This window comes from Lithobates pipiens, unplaced genomic scaffold (genome assembly GCF_037356315.1).
Source record: "Lithobates pipiens isolate NorthernLeopardFrog02 unplaced genomic scaffold, aLitPip1_a1.2 Scaffold_18, whole genome shotgun sequence".
Lineage (NCBI taxonomy): Eukaryota > Metazoa > Chordata > Amphibia > Anura > Ranidae > Lithobates > Lithobates pipiens.
Window position 1 is genome coordinate 84,979,174 of NW_027507758.1, and position 25,192 is coordinate 85,004,365.

Genomic DNA, 25,192 nt, shown 5'->3' on the forward strand with positions numbered 1-25,192 from the left:
CACTTCCAGTTTCAGTGGAACACACGCTGGATGCGGCATTTCCTGATGTTTATTCTTGCAATTTCGATGCTTGATTAATGTTTTTAGCCTGTAAGTACCTCTCCACGTTTGCAAACTAAAGATCTGCCAAACTTCAAGGTACACCTTGAAGTTTGGAGCACAACTGCACTTTATGATCTGAGCACATTTGCACAATGTATATGGATGTTTTTTGTCATTTTTTTCCACTCATTAATTTAATTGTTTATATTATTGCGAGCACTGTAATTATATATACTTTTTATAAATATCTATATTGGCCAGCAAGGTACTCTCACTGCATTGGGGGCAAGCGGGTAGAGTCAGAGGACAGCAGTGTTTTTCAACCTTTTTTTCCCCCCATCAAGGCACCCTTTAGAATTGTGAACAATCCTGGGGCTCACCAGTTTGAGGGCTTGATCACAGCAGGAGGTGCGTCTGAGCGCACACACACTATTTTGTGTGTTTCCATGCGTCGTGTTTTTTTTTTTAATGGGCTGTTCTATGTGCATAACAAGCAAAAAAAGGTGCCAGCATGGTTTTTAAAATCGAGCCACACCAAAATGCATGGTACTGCGGTGCTATGCATTTTAGTGGGTGCGAACACACACACATTTGCTAAATGCGTGACGGTGCCATAAAGAATTAATGGCACCTGCATGCATTTGCAAAAGGCAGTACATTTTTGTACGGTGTGGGATTTTGTACGCATTACCGCACTGCACCTGGTGTGAACAAGCCCTGAAATGTAGTCTATAAGGCAGGGTTCAGTGGTCTGTAGGTTGTAAACCCACTACAAAATCCCCTCCTCCAAAATCCCTCCTTCTAGCACAAATCCCCACCTCCAAAATCCCTGCTTATACCACTCATCCTCCCTTCCAAAATCCCCCTCTTAGCACAAATTGCCCTCTTAAAACCCCCCCTCCTAGCACAAATACTTCCCTCCAAAATCCCCTCCCCAATCCAAAATACCCCTCCTAGCACAAATCCTCCCAATCCAAAATCCCTCCTAGCACAAATCCTCCCAATCCAAAATCCCCCCTCCTAGCACAAATCCCCCCATCCACAATTCCCCCCCCATCCAAAATCCCCCTCCTAGCACAAATTGCCCTCTCAAAAATCCCTCCTCCATTATATAAAGTTGTGCCAGTCACCAAATATGTCCTTAGCAATGGATGACGTCATTGGTAGGATGCGGGCAGGTGGTTGGTACAGCTGCCTAGGTTTCTGACAGGAGTAGAGATAGGGGCAATGAGGAGGAGAGTGCTGAGAGGAGGTGCGGGCTGTGCTCTCTCCCTCCTGTCTGTGTACCGCAGTTAAGACAGAACACATAGATCGGACTGTACATGCAGATTTTTGTCTTTTTGCCATGGCACCCCTGAGGACCCTTTACAGCAGGGATATGCAATTAGCGGACCTCTAGCTGTTGCAAAACTACAAGTCCCATCATGCCTCTACCTCTGGGTGTCATACTTGTGGCTGTCAGAGTCTTGCTATGCCTCATGGGACTTGTAGTTCTGCAACAGCTGGAGGTCCGCTAATTGCATATCCCTGCTTTACAGCATCCCAGGGTGCTGCGGCACACCAGTTGACAAACACTGGAGTAGAGGACACTTCATTTTAAAGTGAAAGCAATTTAAAAAAGCAAAGCTTGGAAAAAATCTAAAAAATAAAAAAAATCTAAAAATATACTACTGTTACACCCGCCTTCTGGTGCGCTCGTCTAAGCGAGGTGACGTCACTGGGCCTTCTCCCAGGATCCTGGAAAAGCCAATGGTTTTAAATCATAAGAGGATGAAGTTTGCACAGTGCTGGAGTCTTTTCTTATGATATTTGGGATCGCTTGGTAATAATTGTAGAATATTTAATTTATTTGATATTGGCGGTGGGCATTAAGGTTTTCACTGAAAAAAACATTGTACTTTCCCCTTTAAACCAGATGGCCGATATCTAATGGCTTTTAGGCTCTCCAGTCTCTAGAGCTTTCCTCCTCTCTCCTGTAATGGTGGGTTGGTTATCTCTGTGTTAGTCCATGTGTGGAGTGCTCAGTACAAACAGCACTCAGGGGAATGCAGATATTCCTCTCAAGCCTTTCAGTGCCTCGTTCTGTATTGTCCAGGCTTTGGCAGCACATTAGAGAAGGGCGTGTGGACAACCCTCGGTACAAAGCAAATTCCAAATGTTTGGTTAGACGCAACCCACACCAGGATCTACACATGCAGATCAGAGGTTCTTTTCTGTATCTTTAGCACTATCCTTGCCCAGCCTGTTAGACCACATACATATTAATGCTGAGCCTTACAATAATAAATATTATAGGCCTCAGGAATCGAACACAGTGTTAGAGCTCATTCACACCAGCCCTGTTGGGCTGAGTTAGAAAGTGTTGCCCAATGCAGTTCCAACACAGGAAATTGGCCCTTTGTGCCAAAGCTTCATTTCATACCAGTGCGCTGTGTTGGCATGCGCTGAAAAGAAATGCATGTTCTATTTTTTTTTCACAGTGCAACATGTATCAAAATGCTATGAGGCTCCGTTCACATCTAGGGGTATGGGGGCGACAATCGCGGTAAAAATGTGCAAATAGAATCACGGGACGCCCATCACCCAAAAGAAGATCCTGTATTCCTTTTGGGGCGACAGGCGTCCCGCGATTCTGTTTGTGCGTTTTTACTGCGATTGTCGCCCGACGAATTGCAGGAAAACACACCGGGAACACACAGGTGTCACGCGATTTGGCGCTATTTGCAAATTGCGGGCAGAATCGTGCCGATCAGAACATGGAGATGTGAATGGAACCAACATGCTGCACTGCATAAGGCTCCATGCACACTGAAGCTGATAAAGCGCAGTTTATTGGCGTTTGGGCGTTTTTTGTAAAAGCCCATAAACTCCACTCTATGTTAGCCTATGTGTCCATGCACACATGGACGTTTTTCAGCTTTAATGAGCAGTGGAGTTTATGGGCTTTTTTCTGAACGCCAGAAATTCGCGTTCAAAGTGCAGTTTTTCAGCAGCAAAAAACGACAAACGCTCATTAACGCTCGTTCATTAGTGTTCGGCATTCTATTTTTCAATGCATTGTGGGATTTTTGGAGTGTCCTCTGTGTATTTTTATAAAAAACGCCCATTAACGCTAACGCTGTAAAACGCTCATTAACGCTAGTATAAAACGCTGTTAAAAGCAGGTTTTTCAACCAGCGTTTTCTGCCAGCAATCTGGCGTCCAGAAATAGCTTTTTTGAGCTTCAGTGTGCATGGAGCCTAAAAATAACATAGTTATAAAAAAAAAAAAAAAAAAAAAAAGAATGTATACCACTGGGGAAATTTCCCTTCACTTTCTGTTCCAGGGATGCTTCAATGATAGCAAGAAAGAATGCCCTGATAAACATTTTTTTTCTGAATTTTTGTATGTACAGTTGAACACAATTAGATTGGTGTTTGGCCAGCTTTAAAGGGTAACACCATGTTTGTAGGGAAAAAATAAAAATAAAATAATAATAATATAGCATATACAATTGCGACTCAAGTCATATTGTAATTGAATGTAATTAAAAATGACCTTTCCATTTAAATCAGCTCTGTAATTCTCTGTAAAACGCAATGAAATACGACAACCTGGAGGTGTTCTGTACACAGAATGTGGAGTTACTCTAACCATTACCCCATCAGATCACTAGTCACCAAGGGGGCCGCTCTGGCATAATGAAGCAAAGTACAGATGAGCTGCAGGGAGAGCACATGCAAATCTGGAGACTAGTGAGCTGGACTGTACTTGTCTTTAATAAGCACATATTTTACAGTAATTGTTCTTTTTAATCTGGCCTTAGATTGATCAAACAGAACCAATTCAGCAGGGACTGACCAGGATTCGATCCATCTATGGACAGGCTGATTGTACTGAAAGCCAGTGGTGTCTGCTCCATTAGGGGTGTCACCCCCCCAATACTTGCATCTGGCCCCTAAGCTACATGCAGGGTGCCGGACACATGGATTAAGCATGTTTTTAGAGCCTGAGGCTCTAACTAGCTTCAAAAAAAGGGTGAACTCGGGGAGCAGAGCACTAAACCCTGAGCCCACCCAGTTGAGTAACAATAGTAAATTAATATTCACTATTCATTATCTTCCTGCTTCTCCTCCTGGCCAATCAGGAAGTGGGTCTTAAGACCCGATTGGCCAAGAGGAGAAGGGGATAAGTGACCGTATTGGCTGGGAGCAGGGGGGGGGCACTGAGGAGGAGACGCAAGGAGAAGCTGCCAAAGCTGCCCGTGACCTGCATGGAGTAAGTGCAGGCCTGATTGGTGAACAGGCGAGCAACGGGAGGGGGGCGCGTTTGTTCGCTGACCGATCGAGCGACGGGGGAGTGGGTTGGTTTGAGCGAGCGACTAAACGAACGGGGAGGGGGGGGGGGGTAAGGCCGGAAGGTTTGTTTGCTGCCCCCCCAAAAAAATAAGAGCACCAGCCGCCACTGCTGAAAGCTAAACTCTAGCTGAGGCTACATACAGCTCTGTGTTCTGGGTGTAAGCCGAGACCTTCTTGTCTCATACACGGAACACAATAGAGTTTATCTGAGCGGCGCTCAGCTATTCATAGAAAGCAATGTATTCTAGCAATGAATACAAAGCTGATTGGTTGTTAGAGGTTGTGACATCATCAGCTCACTTCTCTGACTCATTGATCGAATATATTGCTGTCTCTGAATGGCTGAGTGCTGCTCAGATAGACTCTACTGTGTTTTCCGGGTATTATTATTATACAGGTTTTATATAGTGCCAACAGTTTGTGCAGCACTTTACAACAAGAGGGCAGACATTACAGTTACATTACAATTCGGTACAAGAGGAATCAGAGGGCACTGCTCGTTAGAGCTTACAATGTAAAAAGGAATGGTCAACTGATACAAAAGGTAATAGAGACAGGAAGATCTCGGCTTGCACCTGGAACACAGTGCTTTATGATATATGTAGCCTCAGCTACGTACAGTTTATACTGCACATCTAGCGGCCTCACATGTTAGTGAGGGACATAGTTTGTTTGGCCAGCTTGGCCCAAACAAACTACGTAAAGTGTATGAAAAACTGGAGTTCAGCTTGAAGTCGATCCATCAACTGCATAATCTATGGGCTGCTTAAGAGAAACCTATCACAAGAGAAATATGGATTTGACCAATTCTGACTTCTCCTGAAAATGCTAGCTAACCATCTGTAATGCTTACCCTTCGTTCTTCAATGCCCTAAGTAACTATCTCAGAACAAGCGTGAACAAGCATGAAGACAGGGACTTCTGACATTCCTTATCTGTATACCTGTTCCAGGTCCGGAACACTTCCAGAAAGAACTGAAGCCAGTGGCTCAGCAAAATAGCCAGAAAAGTATCACTTTCAGAAGATGGATAGCAATGGCAACCACATATCTTTTAGGTCTGATTTACTTGAAGGAAATACAATGGGTTTGATTTATTAAAACTGGAGAGTGCCAAATCTGGTGCAGCTGTGCATGAAAGCCAATCAGCTTCTAACGTCAGCTTGTTCAGTTAAAGGGTAAGTCCACTGTTGTTGATCCCCTCTGGGTGATGTACTGTATGTACTTTGCAGGGATTTAAAAAAATACATTGTTGCAGACTCCTTCCTTTTGTTATACTGAAGAAATAGTTGTTTGTCCTCGTACTAAATGAATCTGTATGGGTGTGGTTTTATAATTATCAGTAAGCTGCTGCATCTGCAGGGCACTAATGATGAAAGCTGCAGGGTCTGCATTCCTTTAGAAGTAATTTTCCCTTTGGGAGTATCTCACCACTATCTGGGTACAGAATGCCCCCAGGTTGCCATATTGCAATGCATTTTACTGAAAATTACAGCACTTCAAATTGAAAGGGAAAGGTCATTTTAATAACATTCAAATACAATATAACTTTTGTTACAACTGAAAATACTATACCATTTTTTTTTGGCCATTTTTTCCCCCCACAAAAGTGGAGTTACCCTTTAAGCTTTCTTAACACCAGATTTTGCACTTTCCAGTTTTAGTAAATCAACCCCAATGTGTTACTTGGGAACACTGACCATAAAGCTGACCATACACTATACAATACAACTATGGAGCTCTACCAACTATGTTATGCAAGGTACTCCTCAGCCGATATTACATACTTATGGTAAATCTAAAAGGAGAATGTCCAAAAGTTGTAAGTTACGCGGTGAGCTTAAAAGAGATTGTACAGTAAGATTGTAACATATTCTTCCTTTTCCAACAAGTTCTTCTCTGGTGGAAGTAACAAAACATCTAAAGCACTCACCTGTTCAGGAAGGCGTTCCCAAAAGCATTCAGTTTTCTAAACGGTTTCTTGGGGTCCACCACTAGCGCATTGCCTGGAATGACCCCCTCAACGTCACCCTGCATTACCGCTATGAAAGAATCAGTGGTGGGTTCCGGTCCTATCCTCATCCCCGGAAAGTCTTGCTCTAGAAGATACCTGTGAAGACAGAAAGGATACGTGCAAATTTCAATTTCCGGATCACTTATAGAGCCAAACTATTCATTATCCTGAGTGAAGAGATAAAGCATAGTAACCCAAAGACTATGAGTTGCAGTGGATACTTCTGAGAATTTGCTGCTGCTTATTTTTAAACATGTTTGATGGAGAGACCTTGAGGTTCAGAAACTTTTTATTTTTTTAAACAAATCGGTTAATTTTTTCAATTAGCCCACACACATAAAATTGAATGGCATCCCGGTCTTAGTCCGAAGGGTTCAATATTGAGTTGGCCCACCCTTTGCAACTATAAGAGCTTCAACTCTTCTGGGAAGGCTGTCCACAAGGTTTAGGAGTGCGTCTATGGGGATGTTTGACCATTCTTCCAGAAGTGCATTTGTGAGGTCAGGCACTGATGTGGAGGAGAAGGCCTGGCTTGCAATCTCCGCTCTAATTCAACCCAAATGTGTTCTACCAGGTTGAGGTCAGGCCAGTCAAGTTCCTCTACCCCAAACTTGCTCATCCGTGTCTTTATGGACCTTGCTTTGTGCACTGGTCCACATCATTTGGTGGAGGGGGGAATATGGTGTGGGGTTGCTTTTCAGGGGTTGGTTCAGTAAAGGGAACTCTTAAGGAGTCAGCATACCAAGACATTTTAGACAATTTCATGCTCCCAACTTTGTTGGAACAGTTTAGGGATGGTCCATTCCTGTTCCAACATGACTTCGCACCAGTGAACAAAGCAAGGTCCATAAAGACATGGATGAGCAAGTTTGAGTCCTGACCTCAATCTGATAGAACACCTTTGGGATGAATTAGAGCAGAGACTGAGTCAGGCCTTCTCGTCCAACACCAGTGCCTGATCTCACAAATGCACTTCTGGAAGAATGGTCCAACATTCCCATAGATACACTCCTAAACCTTGTGAACAGCCTTCCCAGAAGAGTTGAAGCTGTTATAGCTGCAAAGGCTGGGCCAGCTCAATAGTGAACCCTACGGACAAAGACTGGGATGCCATTAAAGTTCATGTGCGTGTAAGGGCAAGCGTCCCAATATTTTTGCCAGTATAGTATAATATTTTTATATATATATATATATATATATATATATATATATATAAAATATATTTATTTGCTGCGATACTCACCCTTTTTTCCAGAGAGGTTTTCCTCCACAGAAACTCTGTTAGGTCACAGCCAGGTTGGATGACACACTTTCTGTGTGCCCACGCTATCATGGACAAGCCCCCTGGGGCATAACCATTCTGGGCTGTACTCACAATACAATACTTTCATAATGTCAGTACTGTCTGCAGCATTAAAGATCGCCCGCTGCTGCCGCAAGGAAGAATTGAAGACCGAGCATCATGTGACCCCATGAGAAAAAAAAAAAAAAAAAGAGGAGGGGGGTCTTTGAAGAGAATATTAAAAAAATAAAAGAGGTATGGAGGAGCATGGGGCAAGTCATTAACTTTTGCATTACTTGCCCCTCCCTTTTAGAATGTAAGCGGACCCCCCCCCCCCCCCCCCAATCCAATTGTATTGAATTACAACATTGTAACTGTAGTGTGTCCATTTATTTTGTAGAGTGCAGCAGAAACTGTTGGCGCTATATAAATCCTGAATAACAGTAATAATATTAATAATGTGAAGTGTTCATATTTGTGTGGGGTATATATTTTGTTTTGCTTATCTCAGTTGCCAGGTTAGGTTAGAGGGGTCAGAGCAACAAATTGACTGTCAGTGAGTAGAGAAAATTCATCTATCTACATGTGGAAAATTCATAAGATAAAATTCCATCACAGGGTGCCCTGAAATACCAGGAAGGTGTCAAATATGTAAAGCATTTCGGGTGTATAGGTTATGCGATTTTTTTTATGACGCACCTAAAAAACGAGGAATGTGAGTGCATGGAAAATGAACATACTTAGAGCGCAACTACAGAAAAAAAAAAAAAAAAAACACACACACACACACACACACACACACACACACACACACACACACACACACGTGATCACTCAGGCCGACCCTTTTCTTTTCAATGCTCTGCCAGCAGTTATCACATACAATGCTGGAGTGCTGGTTCTACATTCTATGTGATAAATGCTGGCAGAGCATTGAAGAGAAAAGGGTGAGGATGTAAGTGATGATGCCAAGGGTCCACTCACTAGCTGGAGACAAGAGAAGAATGCAAGGTGTCGGGGAATGAGGAATAACGTAACTTATTTTAAAATAAGTAAAATAAAATAAATAACTTTTAAAGCTCCTCAAGCTAAAAACATGCATTTAACCCTTGTAGTGAAGGGTGAGCCTTCCTGCAAGGATAGTTTAAAAAAAAAAAAATGCAGGTATGGCATTTTTACACAGTTATTTGATTTAGCTTGCACCAATGTAACTATGCCGCCTTCCTTGATGATGTCGTTTAGCGGAAACGCGTTGGGCGGAGCTATTTGTGACGTCATCATGCACACCGGCAGCTCCCACAGTTTCCACGTGTTATACAGCTTGCTATGTAACTGTATTATTCTTCTATTCTGCTCAGCACAAACGTCATTCAGAGAATGCAGAACTTTCTCTGATTAGACAAAGTGAATAGTGTGATGTCACAGCCCTGCCTCAGCACCTCATCCAATCAGAAAATACTTTGCATTCATTGAGAATATGCGAAGCATTCTCTGAGTGGCACCTGTGCCGACCTCCTGTGTTCAGAATGCAGCAGGGCGTTGTGAGACCCAGAAGCCAGTGAAGATGTTTGGAGCTACAATGTCTACTATAGTGATCTCCCCATAAGCATGTGCACATGATTTGCCAGGGCACGCCCTTATCACCCCATACCATGCCCTTTTCCCCTGCTTTCTGGGGCCCCCTGTCTCCCACCTGCAGTGCTGCCAGCTTCCCTACTCTCCTCTCCCACCGGCTTCTGCGGGGGATGTTTCAGGATAGAAAGCAGAGGAAGGGGCCAGTAAACAATTTACTTTACAGACTCCTTCCTTTTCTGAATAAACACAGTGAGTGATCTGTATGGATTGCTCCTGTGTTCATTCTTAACTGAAGCATAGTAAACTATGCTTCAGTTTGGGAATGAACAAGAAGCCGCTCAGCACAGAGCACTTCCCATTTGTTCACTCTCCAGCGCAGCTGAGGCTGCAGAGAAAGGGACTGAGGAATCTCTGTCTTCAGTCCCTTTCTCTCTTTCTCAAAAGTGAGACATCAAGGGTCTGTTTAGACCAGTGTTTCTCATTAATTTCAAGACAGAGGAACCCTTGAAATAATGGGGCTACTTAAAAATAATAAAAAATAGGTAAGGGGGCAGGATGAGCACCAAAAGATTACATACAGGCGGCCTCTTTAATAGAAAGTCACACCTCCTATGATGGACAGAACGGTCGTCCAATGGCCTTTCACACTGGGTTGTTTTGCAGGCGCTATTGCGCTAAAAATAGCACCTGGAAACTGACCTAAAACAGCCGCTGCTGTGACTCCAGTGTGAAAGCCCAGAGTGCTTTCACACTGGAGTGGCGCGCTGGCAGGATGGTAAAAAAAGTCCTGGCAACATTTTTGGAGCGGTGTGTATACCGCTCCTCCACTGCTCCTGCCCATTGAAATCAAAGGGGAATCATGGCTATACCGCCAGCAAAGCACCTCTGCAGAGGCGCCTTGCGGTGGTTTTTAACCCTTTCTTGGCCGCTTGAGGGGTGGTCGAATAGCGCCGCAAATCTGGCGGTAAAGCGCCACTAAAAATAGTGGCACTTTACCGCTGACACACCTCCCGCCCCAGTGTGAAAGGGGGCCTTACAGATGCTGCCATGTAAACAGGAAATTCTCCTGTGTGTACGGCACTCGTCCCGCCCCTTCCCTGTTCCCTCCAAGGCAGCCAGCATATATATATCTTTTGTGGCCCCAGCACTGGGAGATCGTTGGGGGCCACAAAAGATATATATATGTCAAAATAACCAGGTGGGCCGTTCAAAACTGTAATGCGGGCCGGACTTTGGACATGCCTGGTGTAAATAGTTACATTGGTCCAAACTGAACTAATATAAATATGAATATGTAAAAAATGCCATATCTGGAATTCTTCAAGGTTTCCCAGAGGTCAACTTTAAAACTATCATGATCTTCTCACAATCCCCTGCTTAGCAGGTCAACACTGTGAGCTATGTAGGATCTGCTGTACTGTAAAATGCTATCAATCTAACATGTTTCAGTCACTGGGGGTTGGAAAGAAGGGGAGGTACTGAAGCAGCTTTAAAAAAAAAAAAAGGGGAGCACACAGGGAGAACCTCACCAGTATGACCATCTCATCAGGATGAAAGGAGCTGCAGGGTGGTGAAGGGAAGGGAGGTAGAAGCAGCTCTACATTACATGCACATCATGGGAAAGGCTGGATGCCCTCACCGCCCTGTGCGTTCGCTCTACGCCAGCATATTGGCACACTGCAAGGCATGCACACTTAGCCCAGTAGGAAAAGAGAAAACAAGAATGAGTACATGACCCAGACAAGCGAGAGTTAATGATTACACTGCTCAGGACAGCCATACCCCGAGGAGGAATTATTTTGGCAAAAAAAAAAGTGTTCTGTGTATTCAGAAACCAACTACAAGGTTACTCTATCTATTCTTCTGGGAAAACAACAAAGTCAATGAATAAAATATTCCCAACAGTAATCATTGTGTGTACTTAAAGTGTAACTAAAGGCAAAACTGTTTTTTTTTTAGTTTTGCATAGAATGGAGAGGGATTAGAATGCTTGGCAGTTTTTATTGCCGTCTGTGTCCCCGTTAGGGAGATTCATCCTCTCCATTTATCCTGTATTTATCTTGTATACCATGATCATTGAAAAAAAAAAGTAAAAGAAAGTCCCAAATTTTGGGTTGTCCCCAGAAAAGTAATAGAGGGGAAATCTATCAATAAGGACACTAGTTCTGGTGACCCGGGGTGTCCCCAAGGAATTCTCTTAATTTGCAGAGATTTATTTACACTTCCTGTTTGGCAATGGGACAGGAAGTGAAGGGAAATATATGCAATGAGACACAGACTGTGGAAAAAAATCTGACAGAGGTTATTGTCCTGTCCAGCTCTATCCATACTGAAAAAGAAAAAACGTTTTGCCTATAGTTCTTACTTTAATACTTGGAGGTGAACAAAAGGATCTGTGGCAGATTGGCAACTTAACCACTTGCCAACCGCCTCACGCCGATATACGTCGGCAGAAGGGCTCATACAGGCAAACTAACGTACCTGTTCGGTGCCTTTTAAGAGGCGGCCTGCGCGTGCCAAGCTCTGTAAGTCGGGCCGTAAGTCAGCGGATACCTGCGATCGTCTCACACAAAGGAAGAACGGGGAGATGCTAATGTAAAAAAGCATCTCCCCATTCTGCCTTGTGATACTGTCACTGATCTCTGCTCCCTGTGATCGGGAGCTATGATCAGTGATGTGTCACAGCTAGCCCATCCCCCCTACAGTTAGAACACATCCCTAGGACACACTTAACCCCTACACTGCCCCCCGGTGGTTAACCCCTTCACTGCTAGTGCCATTTACACAGGAATCAGTGCAGTTGTATAGCACTGATTGCTGTATAAATGATAAAGGTCCCAAAAATGTGTGAAAAATGTCCGATGTGTCCGCCATAATGTCGCAGTCACGATAAAAATGCCGCCATCGCCACCATTACTAGTAAAAAAAAAAAATTATTAATAAAAATGCCATAAAACTATCCCCTATTTGGTAAATGCTATAACTTTTGCACAAACCAATCAGTACATGCTTATTGCGATTTTTTTCCCAAAAATATGTAGAAGAATACGTATCGGCCTAAACTGAGGAAAAAAAAAATGTTTTTTTTATATATTTTTGGGGGATATTTATTACAGCGAAAAGTAAAAAATAATGCGTTTTTTTCAAAATTGATGCTCTTTTTTTGTTTATAGCGCAAAAAATAAAAAACGCAGGGGCGATCAAATACCACCAAAAGAAAACTCTATTTGTGGGAAAAAAAGGACGTCAGTTTTGTTTTGGAGCCACGTCACACGACCGCGCAATTGTCAGTTAAAGCGACGCAGTGCCGAATCGCAAAAAGTGCCCTGGTCTTTGGACAGCAAAATGGTCCGTGGCTTAAGTGGATAAAGCGGACCTGTATATGATCAATCCTGCATAAATACATTCCTGACACGTTACAATATACAGACACAGCATCATTCTTCAGAAAAGCTCCACCTTTTATCATTTAAAAGCCGTCCTTGAGCTCCCATCCAGTGACTCTGCCTAGACCAAGATGATGTCATCAGTCTGCTGCAGACAGGATGAAGCCTTTCCACAGTCTCCTCTCCCTCAGTGATCAGATTGCAACATTGTAGAAAGTCATAAGGTGAGAGGCTTCAGCAGGGGGCTGATTTGTCTCATACACTTGTGCACACAGCCACAAACCGCATAGGCATCATTGGCATTTCAGGACATGTCTGGAGCTGAATGGCTGAAATCACCCTGAAAGAGGAACAGAGCTGGACATTGGAGAAGACTTTCTGCAGGGGAGGAGATGAGCACTGCAGCAAAAGGAATCCTCATCTGCCTTGTTCATTTTTTATTATTTTTAAACAATGTGGACAATATATATCTTTTTAAATATAAGTTACATTTTAGCCTGCGGTGAACCTGATGCTTTGTTCTGCATTGGTAAAGCAAGGGTTAAACATTGGAGGGATCCTCTAACAACCCCTAGAAAACCAATATTGCTGTACTTTCCATTTAAAGTATAACTAAAGGAGAAACATTTTCTTTTAGTTTTGGATAGAGTCAAGGGGGATTAGAACCCCTGTCAGTTTTTATTGCTGTCTGTGCCGCAGTTAGGGAGATTCCGATTAATTGTATTATGGAAATGAGGGATTCTTCCTATTCCATGTGTATGTGGCCTTATTATTCTTGATATTCTTACTATGCATTACCTACAGTTGCGAGCACGGATCTGATCGAGCTCCTCTGACCCATTTGTATTTACGGACATGTTATTGCTTTTGTCGATTTGTTTTATTGGGACTGCAAAACTAATAAAAAAAAAAAAAAAAAAAAAAAAAAAGATTAAACATAATTCTCCTGCTTTACCGAGCATATTACCATAAAAACGCAGCTATTGTGACGTTTTATCTGTGAGTATGGCTTGGTAGCGGACAAAGGCTTTGGCTCTATAAAGACATTGAGCAGTTCCCACACTGGCAGGTTGCAGGTGTCACATGTGTTAGCCTCCACGCACACTGGAGCTCAAAAACGTCAGTTTTTTGGCGTCTGGGCGTTTTTATTAACAGCCCACCGACTCCATTCTGTTATCCTATGTGTTCATGCACACATGGACGTTTTTCAGCTTTTATCAGCAGTGGAATTTATGGGCTGTTGTCTGAACGCCCTAAAATCGCGTTCAAGAGCAGTCTTAAAAACGTCAGATGCTGCTAAAAGCTGTTAAACGCGGTTTTACGATGTAAACAGAGCGTTAAGCCTCGTCAGTCGTTTCTCTGCCTCTATTCAAAATCAATGGAGCCCACTGATTTGAATAGAAGTCGCATCAGAAGTCGGATCATGATGATCCGACTTGCAGCGCTGAGGATGTTTAAGAGGAATCCCCCACCAAAATGAAAAAAAAAAATGGCGTAGGGTTCCCTCCTAAACAATACCAGACCCTTCGGTCTGGTATGGATTTTAAGGGGAACCCCCAAGCCCCCAAAAATGGCACAGGGCCCCCCAAAATCCATACCAAACCCTTATCCGAGCGTGCAGGCCGGCAGGTCAGGATAAATGGGGGGGGACAAATGAGCGCCCCCCCTCTCCTGGACCATACCAGGCCACATGCCCTCAACATGGGGGATGGGTGCTTTGGGGCAGGGAGGCCCCCAACCCAAAGCACCTTGTCCCCATGTTCATGAGAACAAGGGTCTCTTCAGGAGAACCCTAGCCGGTTGTTATCGGGGTCTGCGGGTGGAGACTTATCGTGATCTGGAAGCCCCCTTTAACAAGGCCCCCCCCAGGTCATGGCTCCCCACCCTAGGTGAATGAGTATGGGGTACAACATTTACCTAAAAAAAAAGTGTCAAAAATAAACACACTACACAGGTTTTTAAAGTATTTTATTAAAGCAGCTCCGGCTCTTCTCCCTCTTCTGGCGATGTGTTCTCTCTTCTTCGGTTCTTCTCCCCTCTGCGCTGTCCTCTCTCTCCGCTATCTTCTGCTCTTTTGCCGGGTCTTCTCCCCTCTCCGGTTCTTCTGCCCTCTGCGCTGTCCTCTCTCTCTCCACTATCTTCTGCTGGGTGTTCTCAATCTGTTCTTCTTCCGATGTTGACTCAACGCGATCTCCGGATGTAATGCTGGGTCCGCCGTGTGCAATGACTTATATTGGCATGGGGCAGGGCCACCTGTTGGCGTCCTTCGGAGTCCCAATCTCCTTATGACGTCATCGTCCCATCATGCCCCGGGTGGTGACATCATAAGGAGGTGGGGCCTCCGGATGACATCAGCAGGTGGCCCCGTCCCTTGCCAATATAAGTCATTGCACACAGCAAACCCAGCATTACACCGGGAGATCGCATCGAGTCAACATGGGAAGAAGAACAGAGTGAGAAGACCCAGAAAGAGAGCAGAAGATAACGGAGAGAGAGGACAGCGCAGAGGGGAGAAGAACCGGTGAGGAGAGAACACTTCTCCAGAAGAGGGAGAAGAGCCAGAGCTGCTTTAATAAAATACTTTAAAAACCTGTGTAGTGTTTATTTTTGACACTTTTTTTTTTTTTTTTTAGATGAATGGGTAGGGGTACCCCTTACACCCTGTTAAAGGGGACTTGCAGATCGCGATAAGTCCCCGCCCGCAGATCCCGACAACCACCGGCCAGAGTTGTCAGGAAGAGACCCTTGTCCTCATCAACATGGGCACAAGGTGCTTGCCCCCCTGCCCCAAAGCACCCACCCCCCATGTTGAGGGCATGTGGCCTGGTATAGTCCAGGAGGGGGGACTCGTCCCCCCACTTATCCTGACCTGCTGGGCTGCGTGCTTGGATAAGGGTTTGGTATGGATTTTGGGGGGGGGGGCCCCCACACCATTTTCTTTTCCTTTTGGCGAGAGGTTCCCCTTCAACATCCTCAGCACACAAGTCGCACCGCAAGTCGGATCATCATGATCCGACTTCTGGTGCGCCTTCTATTCCAATCAATGGGCTTCCATAGGGAACCAGTGATTTTGAATAGAGGCATAGAAACGCGGCTAAAAGCTAGTGTGGCTAAACACGCATTGACGCCAATGCAAAATGCTGATAAAGTCAAGTTTTTAAAGCCACGTTTTCCTGCCAGCAATCCGACATCCAGAATGACTTTTTTGAGCATCCTGTGTGCATGGAGCCTAATAGAGAAGGAGGATGCTGGGACTTCTCCAGAGCTGCAGGGGTTAATGAAGCAGTAAGTGTAACCAGGCCGCAGTAACATACTCAGTGGTGTGGACTCTGACTTTTGCATACCACACATCAGGGACAAATTCCAGCTCACTGATTGATACAATCTTAATAATAATTACAGACTGTGGGGGAGATTTACTAAAACCGGAAAGTGCAAAATCTGGTGCAGCACTGCATATAAACCAATCAGCTTCCAGGTTGTTTTGTCAAAGTTTAATTGAACAAGCTAAAGTTAGAAGCTGATTGGCTACCATGCACAGCAGATTCTGAGTGCTCCAGTTTTAGTAAATCTCCCCCTGTGTGTGACCTGTGACACGTTGCCTTTAGCCCTCGTTCACACTGAACACGACTTTGAAATCGTGCAACTTCATCTGAAACTGCAAGATTTCCAAGCAGCATGTCCATGCGACTTCGGGTGCAACTTGAACGACATCTGTGCGGCTTCATGCAGATTTCTATTGAAGTTGCACTCCAAATGGGCAAAAGTAGTGCAGTAACTACTTTTGCAAATCGGAGTAGTGCTGCAAAGTCAGCGTCGCATCGATTGGAACGGTGCCGGCGATAAGCTGCGACTTGCAAATCAGTTAAGTGTGAACCTGTCTAAATTGGCCCTAGTATGTGTATGTAAGAATGTGTGTTAGGGACCTTAGATTGTAACCTCCTTGAGGGCAGGGACTGATGTGAGTGTACAATATATATGTAAAGTGCTACGTAAATTGATGGTGCTATAAAAATATCGGAATATAAGAAAAAAAAAAAAAAAAAAAAAAGGTATTTTAAAATATAATCTGTTTTCAGAAGATGTCATCACTGGGTCTCTGTGTGTCTCCATGCAATGTGGCAGATCACGGCTGGTGGGAGGCTTGCAGGCTGCTGTACATGGCTTCCCGAAAACATGACAACACCCTGCCTCAGTACTCCTCTCAAGAGCCCTCAGCTCTGATGTCACAGTGAGCTGGCTCCTGGGAGGAGTTATGCAAATCTCAAAATGCCTGCAGTCCACCATAGGGAACGCCTGCATGTGATGCTGACCCTCCATTATTAAAGTTGAAATCCACTGAATAAAAAGGGTGGGCTAGGGACAGTCAGGGAGGGAGGAAAGAGCTAGATGACGCTTGATGTCCGCCAGCCAGGAAATGAGATGAGCTCTATCTGACTTGCAGCAGCTTCTAATGCAAATTGTGAGAAGCTCACAGTGTGCAGTGAAATCAGAGTAAGACATTTCATGACAGAAGAGAAACCTGTACATCGGTGCAAGAATGAAGGTAGGGCTGGAGTTCCGCTTTAATAAAACAATGATTGAGCCCCCGGAAGCTCCACACTTCCTCCCTTCTGATTCATTCTGAGTATTGTAGATGCAATCAGAGAACACTAATGCAACCCCCCCCCCCCCCCCCCGGGTATATCTATAGATCCGCTACAAAGGAAAGGACATACAGCACTCCAACTGCAGGAATACATTCAGGATAGAATCCTCTAACAGCTGTCCACGCCGATACTTAAGCCTGGCACACACAATGAGATTATCCGACAAATGATCGTCCAGTTTTTTTTTTGTTTTTTTTTTGCATGCCAGTCTCATATCGAAAATTAAGAGGTTACTAAAGCACAAAAATTCTCGAATGACATAATAAAAATTTGGAAATGATGTAATGTTGTGTATTTGTATTGTGTTTTCAGATGAAAACTGTACTGATTAACCACTTGCTTACTGGGCACTTATACTCCCTTCCTGACCAGGCCAATTTTCAGCATTCAGCACTCTCACACTTTGAATGACATTTGCTAAGGAAAGAAAAAAAGACCGAAAAATAATAAAAAAAAAACCTTTTTCGATTTTGGTATAACATTTTGCAAACTGTGGGGGCACCCAACAGGAGGGAGGGGCCAGGAGCTCCAGCCAGGGACCCGAGAAGAGGAGGATCTGGGCTGCTCTGTGTAAAACCATTTTAGAGGAGGCAAGTATAACATGTTTGTTATTTTAACTGCTTCCGGACCACTTAACCGCTGCCGCCATACTGCGCCAGGTTGGCTCCTCTGACGAGCCGACATAGCTGTACGTGGGCTCTTTAAGATGGCTCCGGCAGTGTGCACCTACGAAGTGTGTCCCCGGAGCCGATGCGAGTGCCTGGCAGGCGCAATGACAGGTTACAGAACAAGAACGGTGATGTGTGTGTGTAAACACACACATCCCAGTTCTCTCAGGGGAGAGGAGACAGATCGTGTGTTCATACCAAGTATGATCACCAATCTCTCTCTCCTCCTAGTCAGTCCCATCCCTCCCTACAGTTAGAACAAACCCAGGGAACACAGTTAAGCCCTTGATCGCCCCCTAGTGTTAACCCCTCCCCTGCCAGTGTTATTTATACAGTAATCAGTGCATTTTTATAGCAGTGATCGCTGTATAAAATTTCACTGGTCCCAAAAATGTGTCAAAACTCAAAAGTGTCTGATTTGTCAGCCGCAATATCACAGTCTGATAAAAATTGTTGATCGCCGCCATTACTGCTAAAAAATAATAAAAATGCCATAAATCTATCCCCTATTTTGTAGACCATATAACTTTTGCACAAAGCAATCAATATACGCTTATTACAATTTTATTTTTTCCCAAAAATATGTAGTAAGATACATATCGGCCTAAACTGAGGAAAAATGTATTTTGTTTTTTTTCAATTTGGGATATTTATTATAGCAAAAAGTAAAAGATATTGTGTTTTTTTTTTCTTCAAAATAGTTGCTCTTCTTTTGTTTATAGCTCAAAAAATAAAAACCACAGAGGTGATCAAATACCACCAAAAGAAAGCTCTATTTGTGGGAAAAAAAGGATGTTAAATTTTGTTTGGGTACGGCATTGCACAACCACACAATTGTCAGTTAAAGTGACACAGTGCCGTATCGCAAAACATGGCCTGGTCATTGAGCAGCCAAATCTTCCGGGTCTGAAGTGGTTAATAGAAAAAAAAACAAAAAAAAAAAAAAAACTTTACGATCATTGTAACAAGTGGGGTTTGGGCATCCATGTGGAAGAGGTATTTTCAGCTGCATCCATCACTGACATTTTGGGCAGGCTGGAAACTACACCTGACAAAGTGAAAGACCCCTCGAAATGTGTTGTAAAAAGTTTTTCTGAAGATTTAATCAAATAAAAAGTCAAAATGTCCCAAACTTTGTTCACTTGAAGAGCTATGCTGGTCAAGGAATCTTCAGCATCTGATACGTGACGGGGGAGATTTACTAAAACCAGAGAGTGTAAAATCTGGTGCAGCTGTACATGGTAGCCAATCAGCTTCCGTTTTTTTTTAATGAAAACTTATGCTGGCCACCCATCAATGCTCACTAGTGGTGCAAATCAGTGCCACATATCAGTGTAAGCAATCAGTGCCCATCACTGCAATCAGTGCCCATCACTGCCACCCGTCGGTGCCCATCACTGCCACCTCATCAGCGTACATCAATGAAGGAGAAAAATGACCTGTTTGCAAAACTTTATGACAAAATATAAAACTTTTTTTTTATTTTTATTTTTTTTATTCGGTCTTTCATTTTTTAAACAAAAACTAGAAACCGCAGAGGTGATCAAATACCACAAAAAAGAAAGCTCTATTTTTGGGGAAAAATATGCTAAAAATTTCCTTTGGGTACAGTGTTGCATGACCGCGTAAGTGTCATTCAAATGCATCAGCGCTGAAAGCTGAAAATTGGTCTGGACAGGAAGGGGGTTTAAGTGCTCAGTAAGCAAGTGGTTAAAAAAATAAAAACACAAACCTTTAAAATCACTTTAAATCTCCCCTGAGTTGTTGAATGGCAACAGTATGTCTCCCTGATGCATAAGGCCTTGTTTATACATGTTTCTCTCTGTGAAGTGCAATCTGCAGTGGATCTCTTTTCACAGAGCAGGCAGGGATAGATAGATAGATAGATAGATAGATAGATAGATAGATAGATAGATAGATAGATAGATAGATAGATAGATTTTCTCATCTAGCCAAATGTTTCGGAGAGGTTTAGTATTACAGTGAATATTTTCCCATGCTTGGAATTTCTGGAATTAATGTTATTCATAAATCTGTGCATACTAGGAAACATCTGTATACTGTACAGTGATATATATATCTTTAGGGAGGTGTCCTTGCTGTATCTGGTAGATAACACATGGTGGGGACCAAGACCAGCTGTTTAATGGGCTCCCTATGGGATTGTTGAGTACTGTACTTAGAGCATACGGGTGTGTTTGTGCTGCTTCTATCTGATGTGGGCCGAGTGCAGGCATGCGTTTTCTTAAATCCTCGTGTGATTTGTATATTTCTTCCAGATCTGTGCAGTAATTCAGTGTGAAACTTTCCCTCTGTGCAGGAGCTTCCAGTGATAAAGACCGGTCAGTGCTGCTGTCTCCCCTTGTTCAGGGTGTCTGGTCTTGTCTCCGCCCCCTCCTGCCGTTTTCTGCAGGCAGCCTGTAGTGGGTGGGGTCTGCTGGTCCCTCCCACAGCTCTGCTCTCTGCACAGGCTATGTACAGCACAGTGATGATATCACTGCTACTTTTACAAGGTAATATCTGGGTTTTGAAAGGCATTCAGTGTACACAGAGTGGATTTATATCCTTTGTGGCTATTGAGGGAGACATTTAAATGAAAGTGAGTGTGCTCAGAGTTCAGCTTGAATGAACCAATACTTTTTGTAAAGTATTTGTGGCTTGAGCCCAATAAACATTAAACAAAATAACAGAATACCAAATAGCAGATATAACAATAAGGAGGCGATTACATTTCTATGGTGCTCACTGCAAATCCAGATTTTCTCCTTTAACTGGAGAGAGAACGCTTCCCAGAATACCGGTTTATACCGGAAGCGGTGTGATCTGCGTGTGCAAAGCATCACGTCTCTGCATTTCTAAACCTGCTGAGAGCGAGTCAGACCTTGTCTAGGTGGCCTTGACATGTCATATGAATGTCACATTTATTCTCCTTATATACGGTATAAGGACACCACACATGACCGATGATGACTAATGTGGTCGATTTTTTCATCTTAAAGTGGTTGTAAACCGCGGCTGGTAAATAAATAAAAACACCTGTAAGGTAATTGTATAATGTGCTAGTATGCATTGCATACTAGCACATTATGGAATACTTACCTTAGAATGAAGCCCTCCCAATGTTACCGCAGGGCTGACATCTTCCCCCGCTCCAGCTGTGTGATTGGCCAGAGCCAAGATGATGTCACTCCCGGTTCCGGCACAAAGCGCTGAAGTTCCGGCAAGGAATGCCGGACCTTCAGAGAGCATGCTCCAGTGATGTCACTGGCTGCATGCAGGGTGACTATCTCCTAAAAGGTGCACATTTAGGAGATCTTAATTTTACCTACAGGTAAGCCATTATATGCCTGCCGCAATCTCTCATCTTGTGATTTGCTGCAGAGTTGCAATGTTGCAGTCTGATCTTTGGGGGAGAGGAGACTGAGGAAATACTTCTTCCTGCCTGCAGCAGAGTGATGATATTTCAGTCTAGGCACGGTCACTTGGATGGAACACAAACAACGTGGATGGCTTTTTCATTATAGAAAAGGAAAAGGGTTTTTGGAAAGCTGTATACTGTGGCATGTCAGGAATGTATTCATGCAGACTTGTAGTTATTTAACCGGTTGCCGATCGCTCCCCGACCGCTCCTACAGGCAAAATCATGTACCTGTACGTGATCACCTTTTCCGGGTTTGCGATGCGCACGTCCTGCTGCCGGTGACCAGCTCTAATCGGCGGATCCGGTATCTGCTGGGACCCACTGATCATTCACGAGAGAGGCGGAGTGGCGGTAAACAAGGCAGATCGCCGTTCTGTAAGTAGGGGAGACAGAGATCCTGTGTTTCTGCTAAGTAGGAACACAGATCTCTGTCTTCTCACAGCCAAAGCACCTCCCACATAGTTAGCAAGCAATCTAGGAGCACATTCAACCCTTTAATTGCCCCTGATGTTAACCCCTTCATAGTCAGTGTCATTAGTACAGTGACAGTGCATATTGTTAGCATTGATCACTGTATTGGTGTCACTGGTCCCCAAAAAGTGTCAGATTTGTCGCTGCAATGTTGCAGTCCTGCTATAAGTCACTGATCGTCGTCATTACTAGTAAAATAAAAATTCCATAAATCTTTCCGATAGTTTGTAGGCGCTATAACTTTTGCGCAAACCAATCAATATACGGTACACTTAGTGGGATTTTTTAAAATCAAAAATAGGTAGCAGAATACATATTGGCCTAAACTGATGAAGAAATTACATTTTTTTTTTTACATTTTTATTATTGGGTGTGTTTTGTAGCAGAAAGTAAAAAATAATATTTTTTTTCAAAATTGTTGGTCTTTTTTTGGTTATAGCCCAAAAGTAAAAACCACAGAGGTGACCAAAAGAAAGCTCTATTTGTGGGAAAAAAGGACATCAATTTTATTTGGGTACAGTGTCGCACAACCGCACAATTGTCAGTTAAAATAACGCAATGCAAAAAAAAAAAAAAAAGAAAAAGGCGGCCTGGTCATGAAGGGAGTAAACCTTCCGGAGCTGAAGTGGTTTACGGTTCACTATATAGCCAATATTTTTTATTTGGTTTTAGAGAAGAGGAGGAAGGGGATAGAAGCTCTGACAGGTATTTATCGCTCTCTGTGTCACCATTGGGTAGATTCACGCTTTCATTGTCATAAAAGAGGGATTTACTCTTTGTTTGTCCTGGTGACCACTGTTGCTAAGACAGAAAGTGATGGGAAACTCAACATTTGGCAAGTATTACAAGTACAAGAGGCGAAGGGAAACCTTCTAATGAGTGACCTGTTCCCGTGATGAACTGTCTTGGTTCATATTGGTGCGCTGTGCGAGATCGCATGTGCAAATCACATATGATGTCCGTGCAATGCGATTTCAGCCATACAGATAGTATGACTGAATTTGCATCACATTCTGACCAAACTTGCACAGGACCCTTTTTTGGTCTGAATCAGAATCAGATCGCATGGGATACATGTCCAACTGTCAGTTCGCATTGCGATATGCGAACTGAAATGGGGGTGTCATTAGCATTGTATTGCCTCTCCCAGCAGTTAGCATAGGGCAGTGTGAACAGCCTTGCGAGTCAGGTGCGATGCTGCAACCCGCAGTGGATTCGCAGTGCTCCCGCATTGCACCTATGTAAACCAGGACCGAGGAGAGCTCAGCTGGTTTCACACTGCTGTGCCACTGTCTGGCCGCAGTGCGGGTGTACCTGCCATTTGCGTGTGCTTAACCCTTGGTTTCCCATAGACTTTCTACTAGGTTGAGCGTTTTATGAAAACGCACCAAAAGTCCTGTATGCTGCATTTTCAAAAAACACACCAAAAAAAGTGCGATCTAATAGAAAGTCAATGGGAAACTGGAGGTTAACCATATGAAAACCACGGGCACACATCCTGCGGTTAGCAGTGTGAAACCAGCCTTCCCCCCACTTTAGAGAGATTTCCTCTTACTTTCTGTCACAATTTCTGGACAGGAAGTGAAGGGAAATCCCCCCAACCAGACACGGAAAAGTAAGCCAGTAGAGGTATTAACCCTTTCTTGCTGTATTTTAAACAAAACAAACAAAAAAAAGTTTTGGTGGTATTAAACTCAAGTTCCCAGTAAGGCCCCATTCACACCTAAGCGTTTCAGGCAGAAAGTTGTGCGATTTTACATCGATTTTGCGTTTTTTTCTGCAATTTTGTACAGGCCAAAAGGTCACCCATGTAAAAACGCCCAAATCTCTAAAAAAAAAAAAAAAAAAAAAAAAAAAAAAAAAGTTCCAGAACTTGTTTGAACTTCAGGCATTTTGGAGCTTCTGGCCTCAGGCATTTTGGAGTGGAGATGTGAAGCATCTACATGGAGAATAATGGATTTTTTTTCCCTCCAGTGTTTTGTAGCTTCAGGCTTCAAACTACAAAATGCTCAGGTGTGAATGGGGCCTAACACCCACCCAACATAACTTTCCGCATATACACCGAACACAGATCCCGGAACAGCATCTCCTCCAATAAAACTTTATTACTGACACATACTGCCCACAAAGTAACAACCTCTAATACGTTTTAGCCTACAGGACTGAAACACATTAGCGGTTGTTACTTTGAGTGCAAGATGTGTTATGAATAAAGTTTTATTGGAGGAGATGCTGTGTGTCGGGATCTCCTTCTCAGAGTCCAGAGAAAAGGTATTTCAACTGTACACTGAAAAGATGGTGGGTGGGGCACTTCACCTTACACAATCCATTCTGTTAAAGTGGTTGTAAACCCCTTACAACCACTTTAACCTACAGGTAAGCCTATATTAAAGTGGCGTTGCCACAAAAAAAAAATAGCTTAAAATTCATAAAAATATTTTTTTTTACTCACCTCTAAATGCCTGTTGCTAGAGGGTCCCTCATAGTCTGCCTCCTTCAATGGCCGGGCTGGTGACATCACTTCTCCTCGCGCCGCACAGTCATCTGGGACCTGTCACGTGTCCCAGCTGACTGTGCGGCGTATCACGGCGCCGCTCGTGCATGTGCAGTGGGTGCCCGGCTGTGAAGGCACAGCCGGGTGCCCACAGTAAGAATGCCGGCGCCGCGAGCGGATCGGGGAATGAGAAGGGGGTTTCGTTCCCCCGCATCGCTGGACCCTGGGACAGGTAAGTGTCCGATTATTAAAAGTCAGCAGCTGCTGACTTTTAATTTTTTTTTATTTTTTTTATTTTTTTTAGGGGGCACCCCACTTTAAGGCTTACCTGTAAGGTGCAAGAAATATCTCCCAAACCTAAAAGGTTTAGGAGATATATGCAAGAATAGCGGCACCGATGTCTACGGCGCATGCGCCGTAGACATCGGGTGCACGCGCACTGAGCGTGCCGTTTCTAATGGCGGTCATGCCTTTAGTGGTGGCACCAGCACGCACGTGTGGGAGTGATGTCATTGCGGCTCCAGCCAGTCACATCGCCGGAGCCACGATACCCGGAAGTCACTCTGGGTATCATGGCGGCGACGGAGGTGGTGACCGAGGACCGCTGCAGGGGCTTCTATCTCAGGTAAGTAATTCATAATGAGCTAGTATGCTATGCATACTAGCTCATTATGCCTTTGCCTTGCAAGGTGTCTTTTTTTTCTTAAGAGGCTTTACTTCCTCTTTAAGATCCAATAAAGTATACTACTGTACTACATATTAGGCTACTTTCACACTTAAAGCGTTGGGCGTCGGCAGTAAAGCGCCGCTAGTTTTTCGGCCACATGCAGGGTGCTTTTAACCCCTGCTAACAG

At 43.8% G+C, this 25,192-nt stretch overlaps 1 protein-coding gene across 2 annotated transcripts in view; it reads right to left on the reverse strand.

Moving 5' to 3' along the window:
* The window catches only part of EHD3 (EH domain containing 3), a 94,561-nt gene that overhangs the window by 63,030 nt on the left and 6,339 nt on the right, over window positions 1-25,192 (reverse strand). For both annotated transcript variants that reach the window (XM_077485877.1, XM_077485878.1), the window contains exon 2: window positions 6,312-6,488. In XM_077485877.1, the coding sequence (XP_077342003.1) occupies window positions 6,312-6,488 (177 nt within the window). The remainder of the gene's footprint in view (window positions 1-6,311; window positions 6,489-25,192) is intronic.